The sequence below is a fragment of the Paralichthys olivaceus genome, chromosome 2 (assembly GCF_024713975.1).
Source record: "Paralichthys olivaceus isolate ysfri-2021 chromosome 2, ASM2471397v2, whole genome shotgun sequence".
Classification (NCBI taxonomy): Eukaryota; Metazoa; Chordata; class Actinopteri; order Pleuronectiformes; family Paralichthyidae; genus Paralichthys; species Paralichthys olivaceus.
Genome location: NC_091094.1, coordinates 21,895,365 through 21,907,931, shown reverse-complemented (window position 1 = coordinate 21,907,931; position 12,567 = coordinate 21,895,365). Strand labels below are relative to the sequence as shown.

General features: G+C 39.7%; 2 protein-coding genes across 3 annotated transcripts; one reads left to right on the top strand and one right to left on the bottom strand.

The window, feature by feature from the left end:
- The first annotated feature begins 1,969 nt into the window (after positions 1-1,969).
- Positions 1,970-4,137, top strand: LOC109629262 (protein LSM14 homolog B-like). 2 transcript variants are annotated; one of them, XM_020086896.2, is made up of 8 exons: positions 1,970-2,182; positions 2,313-2,476; positions 2,602-2,731; positions 2,838-3,020; positions 3,135-3,212; positions 3,370-3,510; positions 3,621-3,747; positions 3,839-4,137. In XM_020086896.2, exons 1-8 carry the CDS (start codon positions 2,056-2,058, stop codon positions 3,993-3,995), a joined length of 1,107 nt encoding a protein of 368 aa, XP_019942455.2. In that variant the 5' UTR covers positions 1,970-2,055; the 3' UTR covers positions 3,996-4,137. The 2 variants fall into 2 exon arrangements, with proteins under 2 accessions (XP_019942455.2, XP_069367765.1); XM_069511664.1 differs by lacking the exon at positions 3,370-3,510.
- A 224-nt stretch (positions 4,138-4,361) lies between these two features.
- Positions 4,362-12,329, bottom strand: cdh27 (cadherin 27). The gene is made up of 17 exons (XM_069511652.1): positions 12,181-12,329; positions 11,563-11,685; positions 10,918-11,067; positions 10,152-10,293; positions 9,909-10,072; positions 9,358-9,489; positions 8,055-8,237; positions 7,518-7,831; positions 7,288-7,430; positions 6,961-7,185; positions 6,422-6,643; positions 6,206-6,324; positions 6,020-6,124; positions 5,251-5,340; positions 5,127-5,171; positions 4,967-5,050; positions 4,362-4,851 (listed from the first exon to the last, which is right to left on the bottom strand). The coding sequence occupies exons 1-17, from the start codon at positions 12,199-12,201 to the stop codon at positions 4,645-4,647; spliced, it is 2,469 nt and encodes an 822-aa protein (XP_069367753.1). The 5' UTR covers positions 12,202-12,329; the 3' UTR covers positions 4,362-4,644.
- Between the last annotated feature and the right edge of the window lie 238 nt (positions 12,330-12,567).

The window sequence follows — 12,567 nt, the reverse complement described above, 5'->3', positions numbered from 1 at the left end:
AGCTAAGGGGCCACAATTCTCTGTTTAGTCGGTCTCGACAAGCCGTGCAAGATGGCTGCACTGTTTTGGCTACTGAGTCAAGTTGCTGTTGTAAAGAGGCGTTCGAGGCCCCACCCTCCACTGAGAGGAAACACTGAGCTGTCACAGTCATGGGGTTTACTGTGCTCACTGTTACACCCACACAGCACCAACACTAACTCCACTCTCATGGATCCAACTCTACTGTCCTTCTCATTTCACATCTACTGCACAGAGGCTGTGTGGGAAGCACCAATAGCCGCTTTAAGGACCATTTCTAATGATTGAACATTTGGAATCACATTTCAACATAAACATGGCAGTACAAGCTGTAGCCCGCTTTGACAAATGTCAAATTATAGGCTAGAGGAGACGCTCCTACTGTATTTTGCTTTTTAAACAAATACAGAAGGAGTGACTACATACCTGCGCCAAGGCCCAACAGTCTTCTTAAATTCCAAAAAGCCACATCATCAGCCACATCAAACTACAAACACTCATAGATAGCTGTCAATAAGATATGTGCCTGATTGATTATTTAATCAAAATGTCAAAGAGCTGCTCCTTTTTACAATGTTAAAGAAAGTTTTAAAAGAAATCCTTGATCCACAACTTTGTCTGAAAATACACCACAATTAAATAGATTTTTTATTGACCTATGTCCTATCCTTTCACATAGTTTTGTGGAAATCCATTGAATAGTTTTTATCTATTCCTGTTAACAATCTTAATAGAATGGCACTCAATAAAGCACATACCTCCATCAAGTTACACACCCTTGTAGATATCAGTTCCCTACATATACCAGAGCATTTTATGTCAGGGTCCACAAATCTTTCTCCATACATCAGAGAAAATGTAAAAACCCCACCCTATCTGGCAATGTGATGAAAACACTCCCTCTTGCCTGGAGGTGTTTCCAAGAATACATTTTAATTTCTTCTCTGGAAATGTTTGGTAGCTTTTTTTACAATCAAATTGCCAAACCAACCCAACCACCCAACAGGTGTGAATTCCTAACTTTGCTTGGCAGAGGTACAGAAAATATGTAGCCACTGTATTTAACACACAACTGCAACTCTTGTGTTTAACACACAACTGCAACTCTAAGTACTGCATCAAATTGACATTGCAATTTTTGTATAATTGTTAATGCACTGGCACATTTTATTTCATGTACTTCAACAAGAAAGGAAATAGGCATAGCGGTAATAAACAGAGCACTTTTGTTGCAGCTAAGAGTCTTTCTGTTCTTGAACTATGAACAACAGAAAAAAACATGTTTCCATACTGCTCGTGTGAGTTCCTCCAAGTGTCTCACATTCAAATTTGACTCAAACAGCATCATTTACACAAATGAAGGGAAAAAACATGGTGTAAATTATCTGGTTGCAAGTCGATTTCGAATGCCGGGGTTCACAGTCACTTGGATTAGTCCACAGGAGTAGCATGGAGACATGTTGTGTTTTTTTCTGTAGTTTTGTTTTCTGTTTGAAGAATTGGTCACCATTTACTTGATGGTATTGGATTTGACTGAACTCTTCCTTTAATATGCGTTAAAGATTTTTTTCCAAATGTCTCTTAATTTCCCACAATCTATTTTAACTTTGTACATAGGTTAAATGGAACAGGTAAAAGTGCTAAAATGCATGTCAACAAGAGCATAGAACAATATAGCGCTATATATAAATACAACCATTTACTATTTAACAATAAACGTTGTTACTATTTAAATCCCTCTCTGTGGCTTCTGTCAGTAACTCAGTTTGATGCCACAGACTGTTCAGCTGAGTGTTTGTGTGCGTTGTCCAATATGCCCCAATCCACAGACTCCACAGACCCCTCTCCTGTCGGTGTACGCCGGCTGACTGAAGAAACCCATCCCCCTTTACGCACAGGTGAGCTGCAGCCGCACTGAAGCGTCACCAGCGCTCTTATAAAGCGCACAGCTGCCGGCTGATTACGCACACTACTGAAGAGCCGAGGTTTAATGTGAGCTGCGGTTTCTTCTCAGTCCGAAGACTTCTCTCTGCAAACATGAGCGCTGGAGCAGGAACCCCGTACATCGGCAGCAAAATCAGTCTGATATCCAAGGCACAGATCCGCTACGAAGGAATACTGTCCTCCGTCGACACAGACAGGTCCACAGTCGCTTTGGCCAAAGGTACGTTCAGAGCCTGTTCAGTGAGATGTGGGCCGCACGTGTTTTCTCGCTCACTGTTTGTTTTTGTGAATTTGTGAATCAAGGCTGCTCAAGATCAACCAAAAGCTTACTCTTGTTGTTTTTATAACAGTGAAATCCTACGGGACAGAGGACAGACACACCAACCGACCAGTGCCACCAAAAGATGAAATTTATGAATACATCATTTTCAGGGGAAGTGACATCAAGGATATCACTGTGTCAGAGCCACCGAAATCACACCATGGACTGCCCCGTGACCCAGCTATTGTGCAGGTGTGGGGCTCAGAGATGAGTCTGACTTCTTATGAACTTTTCTGCAGGTGTATTTGGCACAGATAAAAGTAACAAGTCACAACTGATGAGAGCAGTTCCTTTTGTCTTAATTTGTGTGATTTCAGTCGTCCATTGGTGGCTCCTCTGCAGCGTATCACCAACGATGGAGTCCATACAGGGATATGATGCCCACCTACAACCAGCTGGCGGCTAGTTCTCTACTCAACCAGCAGTACAATGCAGCACTAGGCCTAGGTACTAATTATTTGTGGGACACCTGGACACCTGCAGATGAGATGTTTTGTTGTTCTCAGGTCTGCTGTTGATCATGCCCCCACCATGTTTGTTCCTTTTCTCTCAGTACCAGGACTTCATGGCATCCCTGCCAGAAGAGCCCCCATGGTTGAGCAGGCCGTCCAGACTGTGCCGCTGGCCAGTGCTGCCCAGAAAAGAGGGAAAGCTTCAACCCAGCCTCTGAGCAGACAGCCTGGTCGCCCAACCCAGCACTCCAGTTCCCAGCTTCAGAAGGAGAACGTACCCACCAGTAAGCAAACTTAATGGTGGATCTTTACATCCACCATATTTAGAGTCTTGGATTCCTTTTTAATCCAACTTCAATAAGAATCTCTTAAAAGCATGCAAAAATATTCTTGTTTAGAGCGGGCACCATCCCAGCCAACTGCAGCCAAGATTCAAAGCCAAGCAACAGAGAACCAGAAGCAAAGGCAAAAACAAGGTAACAAAACTATATTTCTCACGCCAATTATTTTTATTATTAAAACAGATGCTGATTCAAGTGTAGTACAGGATTACAAAAGTAAAAATCCACAATCTGTACTAACCGATTTAATCAGATTTACAATGGTGTTTTTATTTATCTGAATCTTTTTCAGGCAGTCGCAGGTCGAGGAATCGAAGCAGAGGCCAACTTATTGTTAAAAACTCAAAGGCTACAACTCTGCAGTTTGACTCTGACTTTGATTTTGAAACCGCCAATGCTCAGTTTAAAGATGATCTTACAAAGGAGGTTGAAGGCATGTTTTTGTTTTAAGTTTACCAGTCACCTCACTTTCAGTAGACAGAAAAACGGTTATAGGTATAAACATGTGATTTTTTTTTTTTAACCATTTATGAATTGCTGCAGTTGAGAAGGTGGAGTCTGAAGAGGCCCCAGAAACTCTGGCTATGGAGGAGGAGGAAACTCCTGCTGATAAATACTACGACAAAACCAAATGCTTCTTTGACAACATCTCATCAGACCTGAAGCCCAGGTGATTATTACTTTGGCCATTTGTCTCTTATCCCAGGAGTTTGCCATGCTGCTGCATCACAACACAAGTAAAAGATGTTGTGCATCCTCAGGAGAACAACATGGGCAGAGGAGAAGAAGTTGAACATGGAAACATTTGGAGTGCCCGGCCGCTTCCTGAGAGGCAGAGGATTTAGAGGCCGAGGGAACCGGGGCCAGAGTGCAACTGAGCAGCGACCCCTGCCGAAAGTTGGAAGCGGGAGAGTGTAAAGGCTTTTCTTTGTATTTTTTTGTTCAAAATTTCTGTAAATAATGAATATTGTAGTTTTCTACTAATCAAAAAAAAAAAAAGTACCTCCCTATTTTCCCCCTTTTGAAGCACTTGAAGCTATTTTTTTGTTTTCTCGTTATCCTAAATGTACTTCGAACCCTCATATGAAATGGGAGAGCAATTTATTTTTAATCCAGCAGCTGTGCACTGAAAGCAAATCTATTCATTGATAGTTGGTTTGGAAGCATGCAACATGCACTTTGTTAGAACAGGCCAGCAGGCATGCATTTAATTTTTTTCTTTTTTTACTGAATGTATTAAATGTCTTTGACCTGACTCCAAATGTAACTCCAGACTGTTCTGAGAACTGTGAACGCTGGATGGACAGACAGCTGTGTTTATTTCTTTTCTTGTAAAATGAGAACTGTAGACAAGTTAACAGTTGCTATTAAAATAACATACTTAACAGACTGGCTTTTCATCTGGTACTGTACATTCTCAATCAGAAGAGAAACTACTTAAAAACTGAACCCAAAACTTTTATAGTAGACATCATTCCCCTTTAAACTACCCTAATAGTTGATAACATGTATGGTTGGTTCCCCTGCTCACCCAATGAAAGTAGCACCCTGATTAAAGAGCACATGCTCAGTTAAGTATCTCTTGTGGTTTGCAAATGGAGGCGAGTGTCTTAAACTTGAGGTCTAAGGTTTCCAGCGTTTTCTGGAATGAATCATCATCAGGAATGCTGATGGAATCCAGCTCTGTATGATCGTCTTCGTCGCCCTCTTCTGCATACACGTGATGCAGATCATTCAGCTGGTTGACCTCTGTCTGCTGCAGAGTGGTGACCCTCTGTGGACGAGGGATACATCAAAAATCCCAACGCTTTACCATGACAGGCTAATACATGCATTCGAGCAAACAAGTCAGCACCTGGGCTATAAAATGTAGCATGTATGTGACTAACCTTGTGAAGCAGGTTTAGGAGTGTCTCTTCCTGTAGGTATTTTGTTGTTCTTATTTTAGAATTCATTGTGCCTAGCTCCATAACCTGTAAACAAAGTTAAATAAGTTCAACACCTGCCTCAAAGTGACAAGACACACTAACCAACTGATGGTCACCCTACCTTGCGGGTATTGTAGTGGCCATTGGTTGAACCGTATATCCAGGTCTGGTGATCAAATGAAATGGAGTTAAGCAAAAATAAAAGTAAATTTTTATATGTTGAGTTATTTGTATCATTTACTTACTTGGCTACAGTTGTCCCTCTCGAGGTTGGACTGATTTGTTACTCCTCTGTTATCCACATTTGGAAATTGTCCATCCACGAAGCTTTGGTTCTTTCCCAGTTGAACAGAATGAGTGTTAAAGAACAGTAAATCCATGATATCTAAATAGCAGTCTCATTTTTGTTTGTTGAATGCTACAATGTACATTGTTTGATATCTTTACTTATTTCCCAGTGAATAATGAATGAATCTTGATTTTGGAGAAAAAGACACATTTAAGGGACTGGTAACTATGAGTGTGTGAAATTTGGTGGAGTCAGAAGTGACTGTTGGGCCTTGGCAGAGGTTTGTGCTCTACTGAGTGTCATGCTATGGCACTGCATCGCTGTTTTCAGACATGACCTGTGAGAGGTTCTCTGCACAGACACTTTCATAATAGCAACAAATCCTCTGGATTATTCAGACAGCCAGGAAGTGACATATTTACTCAGCTGCAGAGATCACGTGATTTTCTTGACAAAACACTCACTGTCATCGTCTCTTATCACCAAAAGCTCTCTTGACATCTTAGTTGGTGTCTTCTACACGTATGGCACCATTTTTTTACCAGGAGATATCTCTTTTTTTTTTTTTTTGCCCCCCCACATTGGTTTCTTTCGATTTTCTGCAGCAGCTTATGTTCTGCTTATATTTAAAATTTGTGAGAGACAGAAATCTGAAAATTTTTATATGTGTAACTTGTATTTCAACCAGAGAAAAAAAAAAGTAAATATCAACTCTTATCACCCACTTTAGTTGAAACATTTGTAGGCTGTATCCCATAACGCGGCATTTGGCACTTAGATGGAGCTTGGTACTTCTTGTTAGTGGAGCCTGCCAGGTCATTGTCATGCACCTTAAAAAGAAAAAAAGTGTTACAAATATCTTTTTAATTAAAATGCCAATGGTTTGTTTCTAAACGTTTGTGAGTAGTGACCTTGCAGTCTGTGCCGGGGTTCTCAGAGTTTGATTTGAGGAGGGTCTGTCCAAATGATTCTATCTCAAAAAAGGTGAACTCTTTCTTGCAGGAGCAGATGATTGTCATCAGCAGCACAACTGTCCGTGGGAAGGAGACAACAAAATTCAACTTAATAGAAACAGTTGACGTTACTGTGTGTAAGGATACTAATAAGACTCTGTTGCAGTTTCTTACACAGAAGTAAAAGCAGAGAGGCAAACACTATGCCCAAAGCACCAAAGTGGGCTGCTGAAGCAGTGTTTCTTTGACTTTGGCAGTTGGCTGTCACAGAGCAGTCGCACACGGTCACGCTGAAGTTGTAATGGCCAAACTCGCCCTGCATGTCATAGATCTTCAGCTCAATCGTGTGATGTCCGGCATACAAACCAGGTTCCTTCACCAGACCAGCAGTGTAACCTGTGCAAATAAACAAAACGTGATGACTCCATCATCTATCCATTCATTCTCTATTTTAATCATACTTTGACACCCTGACATTGGGCTAGAGACGGGGTACACTGAGAACAGGCTTACATAGAGACAAACACACAATCATTCACCCTTGCGTTTGATTTAGAGTCTCCAGTTAACCCAATTTGCATGTCTTTCAACTGACCACGAAAGGATTGGGAATCATCTTGCTCTGAGGCCATAGTGTTGACCACGCACCAGCACATTTACAATTTTTAGCTATTTTCTGTGATATTTAACTACACAGAAAAAAGTTTCTCTACCATGTGAGGGACTGAGTTTCCATTTTTCTTTGACATCCCCCAGCAGTTCAAAGGTGAAAGGCCCCCCGAAGGGAACTTCATCCAGGTCATAGGCTGTGATGTTGGTGGTGGTGGAGCTGTCAGACAGACACACATCCAAGTGTTGCACTTTTGGCTGTGGCACATTGTCATTTACGTCAGACACCTCGATTTCCAGAGTAGATGTGCCTGTAAGAGGCGGCTCCCCTGTCCAAGATTAAAAATCAGATATTGAATGAAACAATTCCTCAGTAAAAATATGAAATATGTGCTCTGTGTATATGCAGGCTGTTACTCAATGAATCTTACCGTTATCCACTGCAAGCAGTGTGACATTGTAGAAACCATTGACAACATAATTAGATTCTCTGTCAGCTGGTTTGATTGTGGTGATTTTGCCTGTGTGGGGATCTACCGTCACCCAGCCAGCAGGATCATGTCCCACCTTGTACCTGCGGACAGATACCTATGATGAAGAGGTCGCTGAGGAAAAAGTCCAGCATAAAAGCTCAAATATGTCAAAATAAAATCCTGCTTACACAAATTTACTATTTTGATTGGAGTCACTATCGGTGGCGGTCACATTCCCTAACCAGGTCCCAGGGGGGGCATTCTCCTCCACCCAGGTATGTTTAATAGACACACTGAACTCTGGGGGGTCATTGACATCCTCCACTTCGATGGTGACATTTACTGTGTGAGTTTGAGCTAAACCAGCATTATGCCCTTCACTGGAATCAACTGTCCAGAGACCGGAGGACGTCCTCTTCTTCACTTTGCAGAAGAAATATGGCATCTCGTTTTCCACAGAGATGGACAGTTCTTTCAGAGCTCCCTTCTCAAAGTCTAAAGGCTGAAACAAACAGCATGTATTGTCAATAATTCATTATTTTTATTCATTATACTGTATTTGTGCCATGCAGAAAATTCTCAGCCAATTATATCATAGAATTATTCAAAAATGTTAGCGTCAAATGGAGCTGATGTATTATGACAAACGTGAAGGTAGTAATTACGTGTCAGATGTAGGGATGGGTGTCATAGTAATGTAAAAAATGCAGCCTAACAACACGCACTTTGACAACTGTCAGGATTCCATCATTGGTGTCTGGATCTGTTTCAATCTTGAAGTGCCCTCCCTCATCACCATGTATGGTGAACCTGGCTCTCCATGCTGGGCTGTTCCGAGTGTCCCCGTCTGTCACCTGCAGCTGTAGAGGAGAAGACCCAGTTGTCTCCTCCTTCACTTTATATGTGCCCTGTAGTTTGAACCCAAGAGGATAAAATGTCAAACGAAGAAATCTATTCGTTCTTTAATTTTTTTGCATGTTCTGCATGCAAGATGTACATGAGTTGATTATACCGCTGTAAAATTACCTGGATAGACAATTACAGAGAGTAGAAAATAACTGAGAAGATCTTTGTTAAAACCATTGCACATTTACATATTAATATTATATTTCCCTGCAAATGAGTTTCAGGATGTGAAAATTGTAATCCTTCAGAACATGAATCTTTGTTGCCGAATATTCATTTGGTTATAACAAGAAAATACTACAAAACTACCATTTTATTGAAGATGCACTTTTCATAGAGAGATGGAAATAATAATTTCTCAAATATTATTTATTAGAATTTTATGTACCATTATAATGTATTATTTCCACCTTTTTTTTGTAAATCGCTACAGACAATTACAATATAGAATCCTTAACAATTTTACATTAATCATAAATAAATATTTGTAAAAATGGGCCCCTAATGCCCATTCAGAGAATTTGAAATCGTAAAGTGCTTGTTAGTGCATCTAATGCCCTATTTATTTTAGTTTACACTGCGCTCAGTTGTTGTTATGTTTCATCAAATTATTTTTCTGTGTGTCAAGTAATAAGTGGCATTGGCCAACAGATTTTGCTTTAACTTAATCATGCAGTAAACACTGATTGCACAATGTAATGACACCATCTGTTTAACTCTCACCTTCCCTGTGCTATTCTCCTAGGGAAAAGTGGTTCTGAGCAACTAAATCAGGAGGAGGATGGTTCCTTGGGGTTTCATTTTTCCTCGACAGCTTTCAATTTTTCCCAGGTAATAGAACAAGCAGATAGTACAACAACCAGAGTAACTCTGGGAACTACCCACCAACAGTAAAATAATATATTTACAACATTTGTTGAGAACACTACAGCAAATATTTAAATTTTTGAGAACGTTTGCACTCTTTCTCAAAAAGTGATCAAATGAACAAATAATCAACATACTTGCCAATGGGTTTTTCTGTTAATTGAATAAGTGATTTATCAGCGGATCATTTCAGCTCTTTAAGCACTGGTTGGTTTGTACATCAGCAGCCTCTGAGGTTGATGTGCCCAAGCTTACCGTTTGTCCGCTGATGGTTGGGAGGTGGTCGTTGCTGTCCTGGACATTAATGACAACAGTTGTTGAACTGGACAATTGGACGACTTCTCCGTGATCTATGGCCTCAATCACTATGCTGATTATTTTAGAGGCCTTAATATAATGAGAAATAAATAATAAAAAGATAGATTAGATCAATAGTGTCCTTGACAGAACTGGTCATTATAGGAATAAATCTATAAAATATGGAGTAATTCTTTGCTACAAATCCATTATTGGTTAACAAACCTAGTTTTCAAACAAAAAGGCTTTTAAAATAATCTTCAGTTGATTCTAGTTTTTGTAAACTAAATTCAGAAAAGTAGTTTCAAAATACTCAGATAACTGGACAGTGCTCAAAGCAAGAGTGCTGTATATAGCAACATGTTAACACATGTCATACAATGTATGTCATATGTTTTACAGCCTCTAACCAGCTGAGGAACTAACAGAACAGGAAGCCACCGTTATTTGATTTTCAAAATGTTTTTTACACTTCACATGAGTCTGACATATTTAAAAAAGAGACTTGCCTCATGATCCAAACATCCTTTGAATGAAATGTCTCCATTTTTCTCAATGAAGAATTCAGAGTCCGCAGATTTTGGAGACACAGATTTGATTTTATAGTGGAAGGTGGAGTTAGCTGTTTTATCCTTGTCTCTGTCAGTGGCCAGCACAGTCAGGACATTGGAGCCTGAGGGAAATAACAGAGAAATTAATAAAGTATTTCACATGGTAAAATAAAAAAGAGGCATTTTTACTGAATTCTTTACCTTGTGCTTGATCCTCAGGAACCTCGATCTCATACAACTCCCTGTCAAATACTGGTGGGTTGTCATTGATGTCCAGTATGGAAATTTCAACTCCTAATTTAGTGTCGATATCTTCATTTACCAATCTGGCCTCAAATTTCATCTGTGGATCGAAAGACATGACTGAAAGTTGGTCACAATGTAAAGAAACGAATGCGATTTACTCCTTGCATGTCGTGATGGTGGTATGAAATGGGATAACCCCTAACCCTAACCCTTTCACAAATGATGGTGCTTTCAATCGAAAATGTATATATTTAAAATACAAGTTTGGAATAACAATAATAGTCTGCACTGGACCAACCCTGTCAAACATTTTTAACTTGTGTAATAATTTGATTATTTCTTTATCCTGTTTTACATTGTCGTCCTACCTGCTGCTAACATGTCTTCTGCCTGTTCTTGTTTGCGTCATATTAATTTTGTTTGTATCGCTATGGTTTTGTACATATGGTGTGTTTCCTTATCATCCCAATGTTCCAAAAACATGTTTCCAAAGGACTGCAAATAAAATGAGCAGCTGTTGCAAACATGTTGAGTTATGTGTGTCCTTTCAAATCAATTAATTAAAAGTATGTCTCTGTGTCATGCCTTGCTTTGGACAGAGTCCCAACTTTCACTTTCTGAGACGTTTATTGTGCAATCTCATAAAGTCAATGCCAGTACCTAATTTGAAGTCATTAGCTGTAAAACCTACAAGCTGTTGTTAGTTTATGTTGAGTCTGACCTCAAGCTTGGTCTTCTCCTCGTAGTCCAAGGCCTTGTAGACGTATATGGTGCCGGACTCTTTATCGATCTTGAGGACTCCCAATGGCTCCTCATCTACTCCTTCTCCAAGCAGATTGAAGAATACTACATATGCCCGGTCGATATCTATCTACAACACAACACAACTCCTCTCACTCAGCCTCAAGGAATCTAAGACTTGGATTCATCAGCGAGAAATTTTATGTATGGAACTCATGATCTACTTTTGGATATAAATCAATCAAGCAATCAATCAAATGTTATTTGTATAGACCTTATTTACAAATCACAATCTGTACAAGGTGTGACATCCTCTGTCCTTAACCCTTGAATAGGGAGAGGAAATATTCCTATAACAGAAACCACAGGGAAAGTCACAAGTGAGGGGTCCCTCTCCCAGGACAGACAAAAGTACAATAGACGTCAGAATAGAAGCCATAAAGAGCTGAGTGATTGCAGAAGTCAAAATAGAGCTAATTATTGATAATCTATTTAATCAATAGGTAAATTGAATCATGAGATCTGGTTTTTGAGTTTGAAAATGAATACACATCATTTTCCAGTAAAACAGTTTGTGCTTTGAAACATATGCATTTAGTGTGAGCAGACGCTGTGATTTTCTCACCTTGCCCAGCACATAAGGGAAAGGCCCAGGATGCCCCTCCTCAATACTGAAGGAGTCAATTATCCAAGTCCTCTTCTGACGTCTCAGCAGCTCTGAACATGTTGAACTTGACAAATAATAAACCTGAAAGCCAAACAACACCTGAAGAGTCTTGTCCTTACAAGTCAATCTATAGTAAGTGTGTATGATTGTTTAAGGCAATAGGCATTTATTTGCTATGGAATGAAATGATTTATTGTCCTCATGGTAGGTGAACCAGTTCCCAGGCAGTGCATACCTCAAAAAAATACCATCGCAGTGTACTTTGTGCCCTTTAGACACAATATTTAAAATTGTTTTTTGTGCACTTAAGATGTTTATTTCACACCAATTAATTTATGAACTTAAAACTGTCTCAAGAAAAGTCTCTGACCTGCACAGAAATATCAAAAGCACAAAAATACATGTCAGTAAACCTTTACATTTGCTGTGCTGGAAAATGAGGCACAAACTTGACAGATTCTAGATGATAATGAAAACATTGTAACCTTTGAGGTATATATACTGTATAATGAAATATAAAGCTAAAGTGATTCAATCTAAATTAATTAGAAAAAGACTTTCATCATTGGTACATACCAGGAGGAGGAAGAAGAGCATGATGCTTGTTCAGTATATCCAGATCCAGAGTGTTTGAGGACTCACTCTGACATCCTAGTAACGAAGAATGAGACCCTGCCCCCTCTGCTATCCACACCCACATATGAATATGATAATAACAGGTTACAGTGTGTTTGTGTGTGTGTGTGTGGGCTTGTGCATTATTAATGCTATACTTTTTATGTATGTCACTTCTCATGAGGTATTTGACAGCATTGAATATGGCTTCATGAAACACAGCCTCAGTTACTGCTCAGTAATCATCACTCTCAGATAGTTTTTTTTGGGTGGTTCATTATTTTTCTCTGCACTGTGCGAGCTTGAAATTGTGCAAGGGTTTTTTAGAAAGCTGCCCCGCAGGTTCTG